This window comes from Melospiza georgiana, chromosome 3, assembly GCF_028018845.1.
Source record: "Melospiza georgiana isolate bMelGeo1 chromosome 3, bMelGeo1.pri, whole genome shotgun sequence".
Lineage (NCBI taxonomy): Eukaryota > Metazoa > Chordata > Aves > Passeriformes > Passerellidae > Melospiza > Melospiza georgiana.
In genome coordinates, this window is record NC_080432.1 from 44,855,041 (window position 1) to 44,878,113 (window position 23,073).

The 23,073-nt window shown below is 43.7% G+C and overlaps 1 protein-coding gene across 1 annotated transcript; it reads right to left on the minus strand.

Annotated features, from left to right (window-relative positions):
• Window positions 1–110: 110 nt before the first annotated feature.
• RSPH9 (radial spoke head component 9) lies at window positions 111–19,728 on the minus strand. Its single transcript, XM_058020847.1, has 5 exons — window positions 19,502–19,728; window positions 19,169–19,331; window positions 18,313–18,442; window positions 17,617–17,769; window positions 111–1,499 (listed from the first exon to the last, which is right to left on the minus strand). Exons 1-5 carry the CDS (start codon window positions 19,726–19,728, stop codon window positions 1,339–1,341), a joined length of 834 nt encoding a protein of 277 aa, XP_057876830.1. The 3' UTR covers window positions 111–1,338.
• Window positions 19,729–23,073: the final 3,345 nt, after the last annotated feature.

Genomic DNA, 23,073 nt, shown 5'->3' on the forward strand with positions numbered 1-23,073 from the left:
AGTTTGGAACTGATTATCCATCTTGTAACTAAAAGGTGGCACCATTTCTCTTCCTTTGTAGTACACATACAGATCTTCCACCTATTCACCATTGCTAATTATGGGCCTGGTATGAAAGGCTCATTAAATTTATCATGGTCATTATTGCTTTGGCTCCATTTCTTTGGTATTTATCTGGGGGCTACAAATCAATACAAAATTTTTATGTACTACTATGCCAATTAACCTTGTATTGCTTTTATTGGAATCATCTGCTAATACCATCAGCATGGACAGGAACAAAAGGTAAGGATAAACCTGTATTATCCAGGAAATCAAATTAGATTTAAATGGTTCTTTTTAGCCTTATTTTGTGAAATAAAAGCCCTAGATTCAGCCCCCTTGAGCTGGCCAAGACCTTTTGCTTTGGGAGACAGAGCCAAGACTTCATTAACCATACTGAGATAAAATCTCTGGCTGACTGGATCTGTTTTATAAAGCTTTGAAAGCTACAGCCCTTCAGAAAGGAAAATATTTTTCTTTATTCTTATACACACAGAAGTTACTCTGTCTTCTAGCCCAGGTAGCTCTACTCAGTGAGCTTTGCTAAAAGAAAAGCACTGGATTAAACCACTGTCTTGAGATGAACCTGAAAAAGCACATTTTTCAAGACCAGGTGATGCCTACAGCTGTTTTTTTTCTACAGTTTAGTGACATGAGCTGGAAAGACCCCTCTAATTCTGGTGAAATCTTAACATCTGAAAAGCAAAATACTGTCTTCAGTATGCCTTTCTAGAGTTCAGGGTTTAATACAGATCTCTTACAGTATACATCAGCATTCTGCCCTGACTCCCTCTGCTTTTGTCATTCATGGATGACAGCAGGTATTCATTCATGTTTCCAAATTAGTTCTTGTGTAAGCAAGGTGCTTTTGTAATCAGACAGATGGCCTAGGTTTGATTTCTGACCTAGAGCTTGCCTGTCAGGGAAGAAAATGCCACTTGTCACTATCTATAAGATCTGCAGTGACACATCACAGGGAGAGCTTGGGGCTAATAATGCCGAGGTTGTGTTCAGTCCCCATATGGGCCATTCACTTAAGAGCCGGACTCGACAAGCCTTGTGGGTCCCTTCCAACTCAGAGTATTCTGTGATTCTCTGAATTCCATCTGGAGTTCAGGGAGGATTGCATACAGTGAAGTCCTAGGAAAAGAATCAGGGCCAGCATCCAGGCACAGAAGAATCCTGCTCAAAGTGCAGAGGTTTCACATTTTTATTAGAACAAGCAGTAAACAAAATTTCCTAAGTATAAAATGTAGATATTTTCTAGTTCTTGAGTCCTTCTCCCAGACAGAAGAGTCACAGCATGAAGGGCAGATCGAGATTCTTCTCACCAGTGCCAAAGTAGACGTAGCCGAACTGCTTGGTCATTGGGACATGGTAGAATGTGAGTCCCAGCCACAGCAGGCTCCGCAGCACCACCACACTGCCCCCCTTCTCCAGCTGGATACTCCAGGAGCCTGTGTGAGAAGATGTGCAAGTGAATCACTGGAAAAGAGAAGAGGCAGCACTCCTGCAGCAAGTTAACCTAAGCTGAGAGAAGGGCTGCCATGGGTTCTGCCTGACCTGTTAACAGTGCACAAGGCTGCACTGGGGTTTGTGACACCTGAAAGGAGGGAAGTCGGGGAGAACTTAAACGTCGATGCTCTGTTTTCCTTTTGTCAGTTCAGCCCTGCAGGCTGCCCTCGTTTCCAGATGTCTGTCTGGGTTCACATCGTAGCATATTCCCATGGCTATGGTGGTGATGTCTGCGTCACAGGAAGGGACCCTCAAGCTCCAGACTGGTACAGCTGATCCCCAGGAGAGGCTGCAGCTATTCTTGGCTCTATCTGAGTGGGCAGCAGTTACTCCAACAAGCTCTGCCACCTACTTGGTGTAGCTAATAGCTGTAGAGAGCCAAGATGAGCTATAGCAATCCTGCATAGGAATTAAATTTGTCCTTAAAATAAACTTCTAGCATTAGTAGTGGGAAGAGAAAGAAGGTGCTTTCCTCCTTCAGGGAACACTGGTTTCTCTGATGCAGCAACTAAAAAAAAATGAGAGAATGAAAAGTAGGGTATTTCCTATCTGAGAAATATATGGAAAAGGTTAATTCTCTTCAGTCTTTCTTGGCTCCACCGTTGAAGAGGATGTGCGTGGTAGGGGCAAAGGGATTAGTTTCCACATTAATTTTGTTTTGGCTCCACAGAAGAGGTTCAGAGCCAGTGTGAAAATGCAGTTTCTTCTGGATACAAGGAGCTCAGAGCCTCTGAGTATTTATTTTGCATCTGACATGACAGCTTGGGAATTGTGCCAGAGGGAGGGGGCTGAAGAATCAGCTTGGATTCAGTGCTGGAGGGCAAGGAGCTGCCAGGAGAAGAAAATACCAACTTCAGCACCAAATCAGTAATACCTAGAGGCTACAAAGTAGGGAAGAAAGGTGCTTCTGAATCTCCATCTAAAAAAAACAGGAGCAGGCCCAAATTAAAAAAAAATGTAGTTGGAACTGTCAGGCTACCATTGGCCTAGAGTCAAGCAATCAGCCTATCTGTACCCAAAGCCAAAATCTGCCAATTCCAGAATAAGCAGAAAGCACATAATGTGTTGAGCTATTTAGGCAGTATTCATCTTTGTAGATAATTTTAGGCTCATTAATTTTAGGCTCATCAATTTATGCTATGATTCATGCTTACTCATGTCATGGTTAGCCTGGGGAAGGGCTTCTGTGATTGCTGTCAGCTGCGTGTCCTCCTGCTCCCACTCACTCGTGACTCTGGGCCAATTTTAGTCACATCCAGCAAAGGGCTGAAGGGCTTTAACACCCCAGGTTCCTACAGCAGGTCTCCCTGGGATGTGGCCCAAGGGCTGACTGCAGCTCCTGGAGCTTTGGTCTGCCAGCAGCTGCAAGGAAGCACAGGCTGTCAGGCCTGCCTGGCAGCCGCTAGCTGGGCAATCCGCGTTCGTGCAGCCTCGGGCTCTTGTGTGCTCTCTGGCAGTAGATGTTGTCTCACATGCAGTTCATGGCAAACTACAGTAGCTGAGGGAAGGAGGGAAGTTGAGGGGAAATGTTAATGAGGTGGCTACAGAATTAGAAAGGAACAATACAGTTCAGAACCCTGTAAAACCAGGTGTTGAATTGTGCTGCTCACCTGTTACCTAACTCTTCACTTCCTATCTCTGTACTTCTCAAAAGTTTCTTGGACACCACTGTTTCCTCTGCCTCCTTCTTCAGTAAATTCCACGTTTGTTAAACTATAATATGCAAGTCCTGTGTCATCTCTGATGTGCTGCCTTTCAAAGTACCCTCTTCAGTCATGTGCAAATGTGGAACTCAGTGAACAGCAAGAATGCCTACCTCCTTCCTGACAGACTGGACAGAAGTACAAAACAGACATTCGCAGTCAGGAGATTTCTGCTTTGGAGAACTTACTTCTAACTCACTCTCTTCCACATTTCCACTAAAGACAAACAACTAGGGTTGCAGTAAAACAGAGGACTACTTAATATCAGACAGTCAATACAGGTGTGTGCCATCTTTCCACCTTCCACTTGTGATATTCTTTACACAAGTCCTAGATACAACATGAGCTAATATCTTCACAAGCAGCGGTTTCACATACAAGGCAACCCCAATCTCCAATCCAGTCTCTCCAGTGCCACTCTTATGGACACAAACTGGTCTGGATTTTTTCACACCTGGAGTAAAAATGCCTGTTATGGTTCAGCCACTGGGATTACAAATCCTGACTGAGGGGATCAGTGTGTTCTTAAGAAATTCCACCACTTGGGTAGCATGGAAACCCATATGAGGAACACTTCTGCTACAAGGCAGATCATCCAGTGACTGCAGCACTGCAGCCATTTGCTGTCAAAGGACAAGCTTTCAGTTTCTTCATCTTTGTCTCTAAAAGTTTCCAGCATTTGCTACTGACAGTAGCATGACCATGTGTAGGAGTGTTAATCAACAAGTAGCAGGCAACTAGGTCTGAATGTAATAGCGACAAGTAACTCTCAATTTCTCCTCTGAATGATTGCTCCCAGCACATGGTTCTTCAGCTTGAATTTGTATAAATGACCTACAAGTCTTTCTTCCAAATACTGCTGGTACTTGCTGCAGCTTTACACACTGGTTTTTGGGGAAGGGGATGATGACACACTGTAAACTTTTAATAAAGTTTCTCTGACAAAAAGATAAGTCAATAAGGAACTCTAAATGTCTGTGATTTAGGACCAGTCCTTTGAGAAGCAAGTCTGTCAAGAATAGGACTATGCCTTGCCTTGCTGGGTGGTGAAAACCTTTAGGGATTATCTAATTTGTTAATGCCTCTCAACATACTGGAAGCATCTAACAACCTGGGTACGTGTGATAGCTTGCTTATATATGTTCACCTACACAGATGAACCCTCTGCCCCAAACCATTTTTACAGAACAAAAGGAAATGCCTGGAGCATGACAACTGGGAAAGGTAAGAGGGAAAACAGGGTTTTCAATGCTCTTAGGAACTGTATCTGGGTTTAGACATCTTTTTGTTGGATAAATTCACAGAGGAGGTAGAGTAAATCAAGTTCAACATAATTAAATGCCCATATCTGTGCTCTGGGGCAATAGAGTACACGGATCCATGATCTCCTCAGAACTTTTACCCAGTGACACACAGGCTTATCAATCTCAGCAGAGTATTCATCAGCAGTTAACTCTGCCGATCAAAGGAACTTCCCATGCACCTTCACACCTGGCAGAAATGTACAGATAAAATTGAAGATGGCTCCATTCACTTTCACCTACATCTCTGAAGGCTGTGATGTACAGTTTCTACATTTCCCTATCATCTGTCCAAGCTGCCAATTCTCAAAGAGCTTGAATATGTCATTTCATAAATGTGAGATCTTTGGGGAATATTAATTATTATTGTTATACTTTCCAGCTCTTCTCTGGCCCTTCATTCTGCATGTAGTTCTACACAAATATGAACAGTAAAGTTTTGCTGAAGCTGCATAAGCCTTCCTGTGAAGTGAGGGCCTGAACAAAAACAGGCAGGTTACGTAAGGGCAATCCCATCTGGACCAGCACAACACAGGTTGAGAACAGGAAAAATTTACAAAAAACTGTCTGGAACTGTAATGTCATTTTCACTGGCATCCTGTTTTCAGCCAGAATGATGATTAATCCTAGAGCTGCTCTTTATTCTGCAGAGCCAAAGGGTAGCAGCAGTGCCATCTTCCACCTTCTACTAACTGGATCCCTAGAGACCTTTTTCTATTCTAATCATCAAAGGTGTTTTTTCAATATACTTTTCCAGACTGGACTTGTGTAATACACGAAACCCATTCAGAAACCGCATTTGATACACAATGCTGGTGTATCTTCTAAGAAGAGATTACATTAAAGTTCTGGAACCTCTTTGGGTTCTTTAGTTTTTTTTCATAAAAGGAAAAAAAATTAGAGCCTGTTATCTCATTACTTATTTTCCCCCACACCTCACCACATCAGCTCTATTTGAGGAGGTGCTGCATAAAACAAAATTTGAACTCGTGAGACATGGAGAAAGTTGTTTTCTCAGAAAGATACAGGACACTTGTGTTGTCTTCTGTCACAGCTCAAACCTTACAATACTACAATACTCAAACAACATGCTGTTTGAGCATATTGGAAGGGCCTACCTTTTTTTGGGAGGGCCCACCTTTCTTATTGAAGTTTGAAATATTGATGTTGTAAATCACTCTAGAAAGTAACTATTGAACAGTATGCAATAATAGCTTAAAATAAATATACTACCTTTCCTTCCTTAAGAGAAAGTCTTAGAAATGCATTTAATAATGCAATATAAAAAGGAATGAGAACTATGAAAATTAAATGCTACTTTCATTCTCTTTTTTTCTTTTTCTCTCTTTTGTTTTTTAAACTTCTGTGCTATTACAGATGGTTGTTGTGGTAAAACCATCACATAGATAGCTTCAGGTCTGTATTACTGTAAAAATGTAGAATTAGGCTGCTGAGTCCAAATCCTTTCCATCACTGGCTGAGAATATTCCATGGCAGTCCCTGTGTCAGACAATATGTCTCCTACTGAGAGACTGTGAAGCTCAAACCATCAGCCTGTAAGGTACACCAAGATTCCTAGAAAAGTTGTCAAGAAAAAAAAGATTTTAAAATATTATTATTTTCATTGGAGAAAATACAACTAAAACTAGGAGACAACAAGTTAAGGTTGGATTTCCTAGACTTAAATACCGATTTTAACTTGCATCTCCATGTGTGCTGTCTCTAAATCAGGCAGCAGAGTTAACTGCACACATCATGTAAAGCTCACTGAGGTGCAGGGAACTGCTCATTGCTCTCACACAAGAGATTCCTACCAGTAACACTGCTCTGGTGAGGTTCCCAAAGTTCAAAATACGTTTCTTAAAAGAGCAAGTTAATATTTAGACTGCACCCAGCAAACTTAAGAAAGTCAAACAGGCTTTCTGTGCTGAAAGTATTGCCTGTTGCTGCTCCAGAAGGGAAGGGAGGGAGCTGCTGTGTGGGAGGAAAGAGCATGGGAAAAGTATCCGCTGGATGAAGATCTGGAGCTTCCTATCCCACTTTGGATCAGGCTGCAGCCTCCACCCCTCCAAACACAGGCAGGAATTCTGAGGAGTTCCTTACATCTTTCCCAAACAAGAAAGTGCTTTGAAGATCCTGATGCTCACCCTGTGTTAAACCACTGCCTTTTTTATGGCCCTTCAACAGCTGCCAGAACACCAGGGCTGAATTTCAAAAGTCAACCTCCTTCTCAGCTTCTTCTTCCTTTCCAGTCGCCAATAGAAATCCCTGTCTCATCCCCCATGTCTGCCTCAGCTATGGGCTGAATCTTGTAATCCACAGAAGCAATAAGGTGCGTGAGACATGAGCTTTTAAACAAAATCCTTCCAAGAGGGTTGTTTGCAGAAGAACTTTCCTGCTGTAACTGGTCCACTTGCAGTATGACCTCTCATAACACTGCTGCTTTGGAGGTGATTCAGCAGTGCCTCATTTCAGTGCAAGCTTGAGAAGAAACAGCTTTAAGAGCTAGACAGCCTGATAGAGAGGCTCCACATTGCAAAAGCTCACAGAGGGTCATAAAAGTGACATTATCAATTCTTCTTCAAAGGAGCAAATGTCTCAAGGGAAAAGCAGCCACAGCATGGTTGCACTTACCATTAACACATTATGCTGCCACAAGAGCAGGTTACAACATCTATTGCTGCAGTTAGTCCTGAGTGAGAGTGAAGTATGGAGTCACAGGACTAATATTAACACCCGGAGAGGGACAACATAACCCTTTCCCTCTGCAAAAGCAGCTGCTGCTTGGCTGCATGACCCCAGGCACTTAGAGCTGACAAAGCCTCACTACACCCGTGGGATTTAGCTGCCATTTCCCTCCAACAGAAAATCCTACACGGGGAAGAGCTTCCTACTTCTAATTTGTTGTCTGTAGGGAACAAAGACAAATTGCAAACCGAGTAGCTGTAAGCAAAGGTCACCGTGCTTTGGCTCTCAATAAATTGTGCCACACCGACATTTCACGCACAGCCTACCAGCCATAAGGACACATCCAAACAGTCCTGTGTGGGGCCCAAACTCCTTCGTGCCACTTACTGGCTGCAAACTAAATCTCTTCCATTTGCTTGACACACCACCTGCACCCCATATGTTAACACTGCTGTCAATATTTCCAATTCCCCATATAACTATTTAATAATAATTAAATAAAAACACAGACTGGTTGCAGGTTCAGTACTATTTTTAAAAGCCTCCAGAGCCAAGAAAGCACAGCTTACAGTCAGATGCTGCCAAGTGGCTCTTGCATGGTCCTAATGCCTGCCATGTCCTTGACACACAAATATCACCATGCCCAAAACTCAAAGCAAAATGGTCATACTCTAGAGGCTTTTCCTCTCCATTATCCTCTTCCACTGGGGATTCCTGTGCAGTAGAAGTGATTTCAACAGGCCCAGGCCTTCTATTTACACATGAAGAACCTGTTTCCTGCTGACAAGGAAGACCCAGGGATTGCAGTGCTGTCCCAGATACACGGTATTCAGGCACCTCCAAGTAAAAATGAAATTCAGGCCTAAATGATATTTAGACATCTGACAACAGTGCTGCTTAATCCAGCTGAAGCAACCTCTGCCCTTATCCCCACCCTCATCATTCTTCCATCACAGAGACCACAAAAGTGTTTATTTACTCCTTAGTGAGTCAGGTAGGGAAAATAATCTGGCTGAAAAATATACTAGAGAGAAATAACATTATTTTTCCAGCTGGAATCTGCACAGCCAGCAATGCCAACACAAAAGAAGGGACAATACACAGAAATAAATGAGCACCAGAGAATAGGAAGGACTGGAAAAGCTAGCACTGAAGTAATACACATCAAATTAGAGCCTCCCTTATTGCCCTGTTAGTTTGCCCTTTAGTCCTAAATCCACCTGATAAAACAAAACAAAACCAAACAAAAAGATTCTAATTAAGAGAAAGACATAGACTGCACAGAAAGCATTAGAATAAAGACTTGGAATAGGGCTGTGCACTAGAGGAAACAGCAAGACCATATGAAATCAAAACTTATAAAGAGTAGGAAAAACTGATTAAAATCCATGCTATTTGTATTCTGACAATTACAGTACAGATCACTGAATCTTAGGTTTTCTGTAGTAAATTTAGAAATCTTTCAGAGTGGCAAATCAGCTCCTTCCAAAGCACGAGTTATGCTGGGTCTCATCACACTCCATATTTCTTGTTCAGCTGGTCGCTGTGGAAACGTTTTTGGAGCGTGCCAGGAGTCACGTAGCATCTACCTGGGGAGCCCCTGCATTAATCCGTCACCTTCGTGGGTTTCTCTGAGCCCATTGGCTGGTGGCAAGAAAAAGGAGTCTCTCGCCCCTCCCTGCTCTGAATGAAAGACGCTTCCTCTAAATCTTGCTACAGGATTTCAGGCTCAATTCAGCTTCTTTGGGGCTTTTGTCACCAAACAAATGTGATGTCTTTGAAAGAAAGATTAACAGTTTGATGAAAGGATGCAATGCGCAGCTTTGTTCTAGCCTGCTTCCCCTAGAGCTTTTGGTCACTGTCACTTTCTTACCCACGGGAGAATATCTGTCTGACTCTCAGAGGAGATTATGGCCACCTTGTAAGATTTTTCCTCTCCTGGTAACAAAGCACTGGCCACTTTGAGGAGGTGATAATGATGAACAGGGGCTGGATTAGGGGCAAAGAACCTCACATTGATCTCTGAATTCTGAGAAAACACAAAGGAGTCGATGCTGGGATTCAAAACCCACCAAATGCTTAGAGCACATCCAGTTCGCTTTCCTGCAGGAGGGGCAAGTCCACAAGCCCTCTCAGTCCCCCAGTTGTAATTCTTACCTCATCATCAAATTAGCAAGCCTAGTTAAAAGAGCTTGGGATGAGGAACAGATGGCATGGATTATAAACTGTTGATGTTTTTGTACTAAACTAGATACGGATTCTGGACCAAATTACCCAAAGAGTTTACCAGTTTCTGAGAAAAATGTCACACTGAGCATTTCCACATAGCACAGCGCAGTGCTAATTCTGAACACTAAAGGCTAAGCATCTTTTAATGCCTGTGATAGCCTAGCTATTTCTGCTCAGCATAACTGCTCTACAAATATAACCAAAGATGAACTGTCACTTGTCCTTTTCCCTTTACACACTGCCACACATCCCTTCAGCATGTAGATTTTCAATCCATATGACATTTGTGTACAGTAAAACAAGATGATGCTATGTGGTTTCTTCCTTTCAAAAGCACTGCGGCCAAATGGGCAGCAAACAGCAAAGCAAAGCTGTACACAGGGCTGGCACCAATGCCAATGACTGCACAGGCAGGAGCTGCCACTCCTTGGAGCCCCTTCAGAAACAGATCCCTCCTAGCAAAAGCTGACCTCGTTCTGACTTCAGTGACACACAAACTGTCCTAGGATTTTCCCCACAAGTAATTTTTCATCATTCCCTAGAGAATAGGTTAGGCCAAGGCAGACTGATGTGGTGATAAACCTGCAGCTTCTGGTTCTATAAGGCTTTACCGGCATTTCCCATCATTTTAGCAAGAAGTTCATCTCCTTTTCACGTCCGAGGAACCAGCAGCTTAAATGGAGACAGGGTGGGTCATGATTTCTTTCACTGAGGAGAAAAAAAAAACCTTTTCAACCTCGGAAAGTTACTATGAAAACTCTGCTTCTGTCCTCATTCTTTCCCTACAGCAGTCTGAAGGGTGAAGGACTCCACCACAGCTTTCAGTTGATGGGCAGCCCTGTTCCAGTATAAACTCATCCAAGGTCTGACTAAACAAGAGCCTGAGGTGATACAGACCCAGGACCAAAAAGCAGTGAATATGCTGCTTTATTATCCATAGTCACAAAGCCCAAGGAAAACAGCTCCTAATCAAAGCAGACCATGATCAGCCAGTCAGAAGCTCTAATACTAGCTGGCCCAGGAGTCCTCCTACCATGCTGCCACATGAGAGGTTCCAGTCTGATCTTGAACTCCTGAACTGGCAGCACCCCAGCTGGTAGGAGGAATAGCATCTTGTCTTGCTCCCAGACAACTTTCTTGGGTCACTGCAGGAATCCCCCTAACAGCCTCTACATATCACTGGTAAAACTTAAGAGTGACCCTACTGTTGAAGAATGTAGGGGACATATATTGTGTATGTCCATTCACATGCATGTGATCTCTAAGGATGCTGAGAAAGCCATAGAAAAGCTTAGTGACCATTCCTGAAACTGGCTAAGCTTGAAAGGGAGAGAATATCTTCTCTATACCTTCAGTTCAGGAGGCCAGTATGCCACACACAGTCTGGAAACTCAGGACATACCTCTTTCTTGATTTGATGCCGCTCTGGGTGATTTTCTTTCTCATTTTACTTTTTCGTGGTTTCCTTTTCTGTGCTCAGCACCGACAATGCTGGCACCATAGTGCACCCTGCTGGAAGGCAGCAGCTAGAGTCATGCTGGAATTCTTTCTAGGGATGGCTGACTTCAGTTTGAACAGGGACATTCAGGTACCAATGCTTTTACTAACAATCCACTAAGCCAGCTACTGGGTTCGATTTTCAGATCAGAAATCCTACTGTTCTGATGCACAGTCATCTGGTCTTCTCAATCTCTAACACTGTATTTTAAAGCTTGTTTGTCAAAACTACTTGTATTAATGTCAGGTAACTCCATGGGATTCTGTAGCTCAGTTTCACACATTCACCAAGCCTAAGGATCACATCTCCCAGCGAAGAATGAGGATAGCTGTGAGCCATGCTAGGTATTTCAGTCTACATTTTCGCTACCTCTTTTTGTCCTTGCAAACAACAAGTACTGCCCTCTCATTTATTATGAGTCTTTTCGTTTGGATTTCAGTGAGACAGCTTGAAAAGCCTTGTCCCCGTGTGGCTCTTGGCAGGCTAAGGAGTAAAGTGCTCTTGCTCTCGGCTTTCACAGAGCTGGGGAGGTGCTGCTTATTGTTAAGCAATGAAAGGGGAGGGCTCAGGTCACATCTGTGAAATGTTAGTGGAGAAGGGAGGCTGGGTGAAAGTAGGTGGCCAGCACAGCGTAGCACTTCGCTGGATTTTGCAAGGCCACTAGGGAGATAGGCAGCCATTTGTCTTAGAGCCCTGATAAAGGGCCCTTGCCTCTGGTGGCTGGCTGGGGGCTGTAAATACCTCTGCAGACACAGACTCTTCAAATGGCTGGAGACCGAGGCTGATAGGGGATTAATCGCCTTGAAGGGAGGAGGGAGGAGGGAGGGGGATCGAAAGCAAGTTAATTAGCTGTGTTAATGTACGGAGATAAAGCAGGGTCGTGCCTCCTGGCCTTCTTCCTTCCTGCACCCTGACTTTTGGGACAGCCATGATGGGGCTACCAAAATGGCCCTTGAGAGCAGCCACAGAAACTCTCTCCCACTTAGAAAGGCAGCCCCTCCATCTTCAAGGACCCATTAGGCACCAGCTTTTCCTAAACTGATAAAGACTGTGCTAATGAACCTCAGATGACAGGAGGTTACTGTTCTAACCAAGGCCACTGCTCAGCAAGCTTACAGAAAAGCTCATGCTCAAAGTTTTCAGCTAAAGAAATGGCCACAAATCTCTTTGTCTGTAATGCTGTACAAGGAGTGCTCCAAAACTACTGCACTTTTGGGTGAAGAAAAAGCTACAATCCAAGTGGCTGTCACTTTCTCCACAGTCAAATGGTAAAGGAGCTGGAATGATCTTCTGTCTAGGCACTTCTTCTACCTTACCTTCATCTTGAAATGGCAAGTAGACAAGACTCACTGATTCATCCTGCCACTGTATACCCATTTAGACTGATGCTATAAAATCTCTCCCAGCAATAAGTCAGGCAGTAAGTCAGGAATCTCCTCAGCCCTCTTTTGAGCCCTCACATATCATAGTTCAGAAAGCAATGCAGCTGAAATGAGCTGACTTGCACTTGGAACCCATTGTCACCTTTGTGTTACTGTCACTGACAATGAAGAAGTCCAAGCTGAACATCACCCTCCATGGCTGCCATCAAGTTTATGGCCAGGCATACCAGGAATCTGGACTCCTACAAACCACTGCCCATTAAACTGAAGTCACTTACACATATCTGGGACTATCAATGTGTATTTGCATTTGACTGAAACAATTTCCAGGAAGACATCCAGAGTGATGTTAAGATACCAAGAGACATAGGCTCATCCATTACCCTTGCTAACTGGTAATCTTTTCACTCTTAGAAATTGTATCTCATTGTTCATTTCTGGATATAATTTTTAGCTGCTGATTCCTGCTATGCCTTTCTCTGCTATAATAAATAGATCTTCAGTACCTAATACTTAAACTCCACAGAGTATTTACACAGTGTAACACAGCCATTCTCACAGGCTTTTCCTCAAGATAAACAGATTGAACTGTTTATGTCTCTCACCAGCCCTTGAATAATTTTGTGACTCTTTCCAGTTTTTCAATGTGCAGTAATCCAGTTATGATTCCACTAACAGTATATGCAAAAGTAAAGTCACCCCCCTGTTCCTAGTTGCTACACCCTTGTTTATGTGTCTGCAGATCAAGTTACCCTTTTAAGTCTCAGGATCAGCCTGGAAGCTGATGTTCAGTGGCTTGTGCCTGGATTTCCTTTCAGAGCCACAGTTTCTAGAATACAATTCCCAGATTCTGACTTTCAGTCCTTACTTGCCTCATGTGGCTTTGCAGGTATGAACACCAAAATGTACTGTAGTTAAGTAAGCCCAGTTTTCCAGATGTCTGTATCCATCCTGCCTTGTCGTTATTTGTCTCTCCACCAACCCTTTACTTTTAGATCATTTATAAATAAGTTGAAGGATATTAATATTGGCACTGGTCCCTTTCTGACCTCTCCCAGAAACACCCATTCACTGAATTCTGAATCACAGCTGCTAAGGAAGATTCAATTTAGGGGAATAATTCTGCAATGCCAGGATTTATTAAAGATTATTATGCCGCAAGTCTCCTGAGATAATGATTTCAGAAGTAACTGATCTGACTCTGCCATTTTAATGTTTTTGATCCACAGTAAATGTTGTTTAACTCTACCCTCCCTTAGCAAACAGTCTGAAAACTGTCTGAAACAGTATTTCATTGTCTTTGCTTGATACAAGTCCATATTCTTTCCAAAAAGAAAACAGAAAAAAATCGAGCTCTTCTGCCCTTCCACATGCTTATCAGTCGTTTTACCATCACCATTTAGTGATAGTTACCAGGACCTTTACTATGCTTTCTTTTCTTCTCAATATAGTTTAAAAAAATATCTGCCTTACTATTGTCACAGACTACTATAGTTATTCTGGCTCCCTTTGTCATTCTCTATTCATTATAAATTCCAATTTATATCAATCATTAATCATTCCAAACCTTCTGCATTTCCTTTTATATGTCTTTTTTATTCTAATTTCTACTCTTAATCTACAAGTGAACTGTGGTAGGTTTTCAGCCAAAAGCAGCTATTCACTAACTGGGGGTCATGACTTTTGAAGAAAGTCTTCTCATATAAAGCCTATCTCCACTCATATCTTTTCCTATCTAGACATACCTCCCCGCCTACATCAGTTTTTATCAGTGTTCTGTTGGTGTCCCTTATCTCCATATCAAAGTGATCTGATTCAGTAATCTGTAACAAACCCTCAGACTCAAGTTATTGCTTTTCTGAATTGCAGTTTGAAAGTGCCAAAGACCTGAATTCTCCATCCCTTGTCTCACTTCCTTCCAAGCTTTCCATTCTACACTCCTACCTCAGGCTTTCACTCATCCCCTTTCTTTATCCTTGCAGAATGGGGCACAGTTTGATCTGATACCAGGGTCACACTGAGATTAACCTTCCCCCTCCATTTTCACTTCCCCCATTATTATCGATGCCTTAAATATGTCTATTATTTCATATCTTCACAACACTAAGTCATCAAGTGAAAATGCCGTAGGCATGCTAGGAATTATTGCTATTTGCTTTGCCATTCCATTATCTACAAGCAGATGTAAAACTGCCACAGCCCTAGTTCCTGAAATACTATGTCCAGGGTTCCAAACTCCATGCAGCAGAAAGGACAGCTCAGGCAATGTGCCAGCAGCTGAAAGGCCACATCTAATTGTGCATAAAGTTGAGCAGATTGTCTGCTTAGACTAGAGCAAACAAGCTTATCTTTAATGCAGACATATGGCCAGCAAAACCTACAGATCCCAGCATGCAACGTTCTGGCCAGCTGGCCATTTGGATGAGGATTAAGCATTACATGATCTGATACTGTGGTGACAGAAGATCTGTATCACAACCCCTCCATGTTCATGCTATTGAGACAAGGTTCTCATTTCCCACTTTTCTCTAGAATAATTTTTAAATATGCATTAAAAAAAAAGCTAAGTCAGTCACTTGTCTGTGGGAGCTGAGACACCAAGAAAAAAAAAGACAGAATGATTAAAGGAGGAGCAGCAACATATTCTGAACTTTTAAAGTACACAGATAACCTGATAGACACACAGACAGAATCTGGAACCTGCAAACACCACATATCACTGGTAAAGATAAGAATGGCAGACAGTTTTGTTACAAAACTCCAGGTTTTCCAATTTTGCACTAAACTCTGCTTTTACCATTGTTGCCTTTATTCAACCAATTTTAATTTCCTTTCTTCCCACCTCTCAGCTGTCATATAAAATGTTCTCTCTGCCTCCAACTTTCCATTCTGTAAGACACCTCTGCTCTCCTATAATGACACACCATATATCTTATGACAGTTACCCCCTTGACAGCCATCACAGATGCTGTCTCCAATTAATAGAGAAAACTATTCCAACAGAGTTGTTACTTTTAGACAGGTTAAAATCAGCCCTTAATCTCTCAGTTCTGTTCTTTAGGTCTTTTGAGATGCTAGGGGAATTTAGCCAATGCAGGCTGGGAGCGTCACTCCAATGTCGCTTACTCCCAAATCACTTCTTATGTATTTATTGAGAAAAGAGATGAATCTAGCTTCAGTCACAATTCTAGACGCAATAAATTTGAGAATTCCTACTTCTGCTCTGACAGTAACTGTTCAAGACAGGATCTAACCAGGAAAGGCAAGAAAAACTTCAGGTCAAAATGAGGGGATTTGCTAGACTATGAACATGTCAGTAAATAGAAAAAGCACTGTCTACTTTTTCGTCTCTGTCAGGACCAACATGCACTGTCAGAGCTCAAGGAAAGTAATCTGAGAACCAGAGTTTGAGTATCTCACAACCAGGAGCGAATCTGGCTAAGCCATGCTGATAAAATCAGCAGAAAGCCTGTGTCTGTCCTGGTTCCCCCCACCCCATTTTCACAAGCAACCAGTACTTTTAGGCAAACTGAATGCTTGTTAAACGATGCTGGGTTGATCTTTCTTTAATGTCAGAGCTCCCATCTGCATGTGATAGAATGCAATTAGAGAGGCTACATGCCTTGATGATCCTGTAACCAATTCCTGTCTTAGCTCTCTCACCTCCTTCACCTTATCCCCCAATTCAGGACAAAGCAAGCAGAGCTGCACGGGCACCATGAAGAATCTTCTCTTGCCTCAGCTGCACTTTAACTCGGGTAGTCTTTCAAAGGCAACTTTTTCAAGGATACTGAAATCTACACTAACAGCAACATCCACTCAGGAAGGGGCTAAAGGTTCATGCTTACACAGACATCAATCTGCCACAGGAACACCATCACAACAGTGGCACAGTTGAGCCCTACTTTCTATCTGCTACCAGGTAAAATACAAGACTAATTTGATTTGAAGACTTTAACAAAGCCACCATCTTCATGTCTAACACATGGTGTGTCTCCCTACCACAAGGGAGGGAGGGAGGGAGGGAGCAGTGGGAAGGCAAACAGTAGCAAAACCTGAACTACCATACAAAACTGCAGATAAAATTTTCTTAGGAGCTATCCAGGATCTAATCCCTCTTGCAATTCTGCTTTGAGTCAAAAGGGCCACCTCAATGAGCCAGTGTATGTAAAGATGTGCCGTCTGTCCAGACTACATCTCTGGAAAACGGCTGCATAAGGACACTCCCAGTAAGTTGAAGAGCGGTTTAGATTTTAGCAGTTTATGCTCTGTCAAAAATGTTCAGAATTCAGGCAGGAGCTCACATTCCCAGTTCTTTTTTTTTGCCAAAAGGACGATTGGGAGGAGAGGGTAAGAAGAGAGAGGAAGGGAGGGAGGGAGGGAGAATCTCAAAAGCTATTTACAACACTGGCAATTCACTGTCCATCCACTCAATTCCATCTGACACAGTCACCTACTATCCTATCCTACTACACCTCGACAGGAATAAAATAAAAAAATCTAAGTTTTAATTGTTTCCCTAGAATCTCCCTCAACAGAGGACATGAAAACACTCAGTCCAATCCAAAAAACTGCAGCAAATCAGCAAAGCCAGACAGAAACAAATAACAAGCCGCTCCCATTTCTTTAGAGAAATATCTTGCCAGAGGGATCCCTGGAAGAGACTTTAAATATATTTGCAGTTGTCCAGCAGAACAGCAGAGATGTAAATTGAAGATACAATCCAGTATGCCTGGTTTTTTTTCTCCTTTCACGGTGTATAATTCTGCCACAGTGCAGACTATTCCAACAAAGTTTATCCAAGGAACATTTGAATTCACCCTCTTTGAGATATCAGCTTGGTGTTAATGAGAGCCCATTTAGATAAAGAAGAGAAATACTGGGTGGAACAAGAGGTGTGAAATACTTCAAACCACATAAATTCTCTCTATCACTCGTGGAGTTATCTCTCCCAATAGGGTCACCAGTTGCCACAGGCTTTACAGAAGTCAGGAGGGAATATGGCAGAGGCAGAGTGTGATCAGACCTGTTGAGAGGATGTGACAGCCCTGGTACACTTACATCTTTCCATTTTAAGCATTTAGAATTGCTTAAAATTGGAAGTAATGACAATATTTAGTAAAGGATAAAGTTCCTTTACAGAGTCACAGAAGCTTCTCATACCACCTCTACAGTAACCCACACCAGTCCCCTGTGTTTCCAAGGCTACTCAACATCCCTATTGCCCTCCCTCTCATTGCATCTGTTGATTTTACTACCTTTGCCTTGTGGGATATCATGCTCCAGAGAATTTAGAAAGTCGGTGGATGGGTCCAGGTCAGCCTTTTCCAGCAGGGTTTTATTCTTCAGGTTAGTCGGCTCAGTGAAATGGAAATAGGAACTTAACTTTTTTGCCTCCACCAAAGACAGACCTGTGAACAGCCATTGGTGAACATTACTACATACATGAATGAACCAGGATAACACACATTATGCTATCAAGTATAACACTGTTTCTCTAATGCCCACAGCCCAGAACAGAATCACAATCTTTCTCTAATAGACTCCACAGAAGGCTTGTCAGAAACAGGGGTCAGCACTCCCTGATGCATTGGAGACCATACTGACTGCAGCTCCAGATAAACCAATGGGTACTGACTTGAGGACAACTTTCTGTGCCCATTTGGTCATATCCTGTATCTAAATGGACAATTCACTACTTCTGCAATTGCTAAACACTGCAATGAACTACAGCTTATACAGACAAATTACTCAGTTTAATGACTCAGAACTATTACTGACTCTTTTCCCACCTTCATACACCTGAACATTAGTGGCATTGGATTTTCTCCTCCCTGTTCGTCTTATCCAAGGGGAAAAAAAACCCAACTGAAATCAAAACATCAGTTAGAGAAAGTCATCTTAGTTTATGATCAAAGTACAGTTGATCCTGATAAAGACAATCAAGAATTTACCTTCAAAGTGTCTGTTTTCATGCACAGACCCAAGAGGAGTCTTCACAAATGCCCCCCGGGGAACGATACCAACTGCTCTGTCTATCTGTTCTATGGTAGCTATGAGGCGGGCCTCCTCCTTCATCACAGGCTTTAAAGAAAAATAGGGAAATTTTAAAGGCAGGGCTTTCCTTGTTTTCATTTCTGAAAATAAACTTGAGGTGACACAATAGACGTATCATCTTGGAGTCCCATGGCACTAAGAGGACCTCAAAAGACATTTCATCACATAGGACAGAAAACACAGTTAGGAGCAGAAAGTTTAGACTCACCAGACATCTAACTATCCATCCCTTCATCTGTTCTTTCCTCCCTCTCAATTCACCTACTTATGACTTATGTATTCATTTATAAAGAATGCTGCCTGCAGTTACTATTAAAACTTCAGAAACCGCAGTGACGATCTATACCAGTTGTGCATAATGAAGCATATTTAGTATTTCTGAGGCCTGTTGAACTCCAGCAAAAACCAAAGTAAGAGTTCAGTCAAGAAGCTGTTGCTACACAATGACAGCACGGAATTACAGACCAGAGTTAGAGAATGTTCTGAGTTGGAAGGGACCCATAAGGATCATCAAATTCAACTCTTAGGTGAACAGCCCATACAGTGATTGAAACTGCAACCTCGGTGTTATAAGCACTTGGTTATAAGCAACCTTGGTTATAAGCACTGTGCTCTACCCAAGAGGAAATTGGGTATCCTTTGCCTGACCACACGCTCATGCTGCTCATTACAAGCGAGGAGAAGCCACCACCTGCGCAGTGTGAGGGGCACAAATGTAGTGAACAGAGTTCGAAAACGTTTTGCTGTATTTACCTCCTTACCACTCTGAACCAGTCTTGCAGCAGCTTCTGGGTTTATCTCAGCCAAGCTGTACTCAAAGGAAGGATCCCCCTGAAAGCGGCCCTTCACCTCCTCAGCCAGTGCAAGCATCTCCTCGGTGGCTGGCGTCAGGAGGCTCCAGTCCAAGCAGTTCAAGCTGCCAACGACAAGCACGACTCAGGGCCGAGCCCGGTAAAGAACAGGGCTCGAGGCAACCTCGCCAGGCCGCTGAGGGGATTCCCTGAGACTCCCTCCCCGGATCCGGACAGCACCCCCCGACCCGCACGGCCCCAGGCCGGCCCCTCTCCCCGGTCCCGACCCCCGCACCTGTACAGGCGGCTGCGGGGCGCGGCGCGGTCGGGGCCCAGCCCCTGGGCGATGTAGTAGGCGCCGCGCACGCCCTGGATGCAGCCCCAGAACCAGACCCGATCGAAGCGGTAGTCGCGCTGCAGCAGCGGCAGCGAGGCGCCCAGCGCCGCCCGCAGCTCCGGGCTGAGCCCCGCGCCGCCGCCCGCCACCAGCGACAGCGCCGCGGGCAGCGACAGCGCCTCCATGGGCTCCGCGTCCGCGTTGCCGGGAGACCGCGGCCCGGCCGGGGTCACCCCGCGCTTCCGCCGCCGCTGCCACGGACGAGGCGGGCGGCGCCGGAGCTGCCGGGCTCAGCCCGCCCCGCCCGGGACCCTGAGGCGCTGGCGAGCAGCATCCCAACAGGGATGCGGCTATGGGTGTCTGCCTGCGCTGTGTTCCCAGTTTCAGGAGGCCTAAATCCAAATCCAAGTCCAAAATCAGGCGGGCGTACAATTGTATTGCACTTTCACCGGGATACATCAAAGGGGTCCATTTGCTTTATTTCTTACACGAACAACAGGGAAAAATAACCCCTTCTGAAACTGACTGTTTACAATGTCACTCTTAGAGATCCTGAGGAGCGCCACGAAATTGAGCACTTTCCCGAAGAAGACAGGCTGAGAAAGTTTGGACTCTTTAGCTTGGAGAAGGTTTTATAGCAACCTTCCACTACCAACAGGAAGCCAGAGAGGGACTCTTCATCTGGAACTGTAGTGATAGGATAAGGAGTGTCAGGTACAAACGGAAAGAAAGGAAATTTAGGTTAGGTATTAGGAAGAAATTCTTTACTGTGAGCATGGTGAGACACTGGAACAGGTTGCCCAGAGAGGCTGTGGAAGCCCCAACCCTGGCAGTGTTGGATAGGGTTGGGTAAGGCCTTGAGCAGCCTGGTCTAGTGGGAGGTGCCCCTGCCCATAGCAGAGGGTGTTGGAACTAGATGAGCTGAAGGTCCATTCCCTTAACATTTCATCATTCTGTGATCTTATCTAGCTCATGTACCTCTATAAATAAATGGCTTATTTATAAATTACAGCATTTGGATTGCTCTTTGGCAGCTCATTTTGCTGAATCACAGACATCCAGGAAACAGCTCCTGCCCTAAAAAATCTTGCCGTCTGGCTTAACACAAAATACAATAAATAAGTAATGAGATTGTGCAGCTGCTTAGACAAATAGAATTTCTGTTTGACGTCTTCAGGAAATTTAAGCTTTTATATATGTGTGTTATATAAATAAATATGTGCATGCACTTACATTTCAATCCATTGTAAAGTCATAAATTCTTTCTTTTTCATCCGTTTCCTGTTCACTTCTAAGGAGAACACTGATCCTGGGACCGCTGCCTGTAACAGTTGTTACCTGAGTTTTTGTCAAGTGAGATGTTTAATGGGCTGTACAGCACACAAGCTGACCCATTAGCTTTACTTACCCTGTACAAAAAGGCAACTCAGATTTCTGAAGATTAACCACCTTCTCTTTGACGGGAATCAGGCAGAACATACAGGAGTGACCGCAGACTTTTTGTCCACGCTGCCACCTACCTGTGCCTGATTTGCTCAGTGGAATAGGAATTTTCAGGCTTTGTAGACTCATTTAATCACTGATTTCTCTAGGAGTGCGGGTTAGTATTTTATGTTAGGGCTATGATTGTCCAGTGAACAGCAGAACTGCAAGCCAGGCTCATTTCACATGAGTCAGAGAGGCAACACAAGATCATAATGAATTTCTGCCACTGTCAACCACAGCTGGATTCAAACCAGATGCTAACAGCTGAGAGGCTCTTTAGCCTGTTATGGATCTTCCAAGCCACCTAGCCTCTAGTCTTTGCCTGCCCTGACTGAAGATTATCACAAATAATATCTATAGCTTAAGGAAATACTTCCTGGTTCAGTAAAGTCGGGTGGGTAACTCTGCTCCCCTTTGTCTTGACCCCAATTACTAAACACTGATAAGGATCGGGAAGTAAGTGGTTGCATTATTTAACAAATGAAAGGTCAAAAGCGCTGCTATTCAGTAAGGTCAAAGGTTACCATCACTGTTATTAAACAGTTCCAAGGCAGTTTCTCCCATTCCTTGCCACCCCAGGCTGAAACAAGGAGCTGCTCAGCACTGGGCAGACAGGAGGGAAGAGAGGCACCAGGCATCATTCAGCTGGCAGGTGGCTAGGTGGCATGTCTGAGATACCTGCTTCAGCAAGGGAAGGTCCACAGCCCAGCAGCTCCCATCAGAGAAGTGAGTTCTCCTGCCTTAGCACAGAACGTGCATATACCTGTGTGCCAAACAGCTTCTGCTTCTCCCAGCTCCACCTTTTAGAGCTAGCATCCTTTTGCGGGAGAAAACAGTCTCAGGCTCCATTCCACTCATCCCAGGCAAGGTAGCAAAGCTTAAAGAACTGAGCATCTTGAAATATGTGTGAGTTGCTGCTGTGTGCACAGCGGCTCCTGGATGCTTGCACACTTTTCACAAAACATTTGAAAACACTTTTAGTGATGTGTGAAGTGAACTCTTCTTCCTACATATCCTTTAGTATACCTCATCTCCAAAGAAAGAAAATTAGCTATGTCACTTCCATTTCTGCTGGTGCAGATTAATAAGGCTGTCCTCAAAATCCCCTTGCAGAACAATTATTGCACTGTCCTGGGCATCCATTGGGCTGACACTGATCACAAGGTATAGTGCCATACATCACCTGCTTTTTTGTGTGGTGGGGACAAATCAGCAGCTTGTTCTGATGCAGCAAAAATGAATAAGCATTATTCCTCCCAGGCGTGTTGAATATAAAATCGAATTTTCCTTCAAATCATCCCAAAATTTCAGACTGTCTCTGACTTCATAAACATTTCAGTTTTGAATAATTTTCCTGCTTGTAAGTCATTACTGCTATGGATAGTAAAAGATTGTAAGCCAGAGAGGAAAGTATGGGATTTTTCTCAGTAAGGAAGGAAAGATAGATGGCTGCTTGTCAGAAGGGGACAAGACGGTGGATGACAAACAGCTGAACAAACTTCAAAAACTGCAAAGTGAAGCCTTGAGCTATGCTGAGCATAAAAAGTAAGGAACTAGAGCCAAGTGACTGTTTAACAGCAACAGAAGGGATCAGGAGTGTTCCTACCTGATATAGTGCAGACACTTTCCTCTCTCTTGGAGATTGTACTAAACATGGAAAAATGCTGGAACTACTTTGACTGCACACTGTTCAAAGGAAGAGTGTGGGTCTTCTGGCTTGTCCAGGACCAATGCCATTTCCTCCATTAGTGGGTCCTGAGCTAGCTGTGTGCGGTCATGGGGAGACACAGAGAGGAGGGGGTGAAAATGCAGTATGCATTTTGTGTGCTGTGAGCTGGACTCCTCCACTTCTGGAATGCCTGCAATATCACTCTCAGTAACAACTCAGCAAGAAATTTGGCTAGTAGGTCAGGATGGGAGCAGATGTGCTGAGATATAGAGAAAATCTGCAGGATGACTGTCACAAGCCTTCCCTGGAGATTCTCTTTGGCATAATCCTGGGCAGGCAATGTGCCCAAAAAAAGTGGTTATCCTGCCTTACTCAG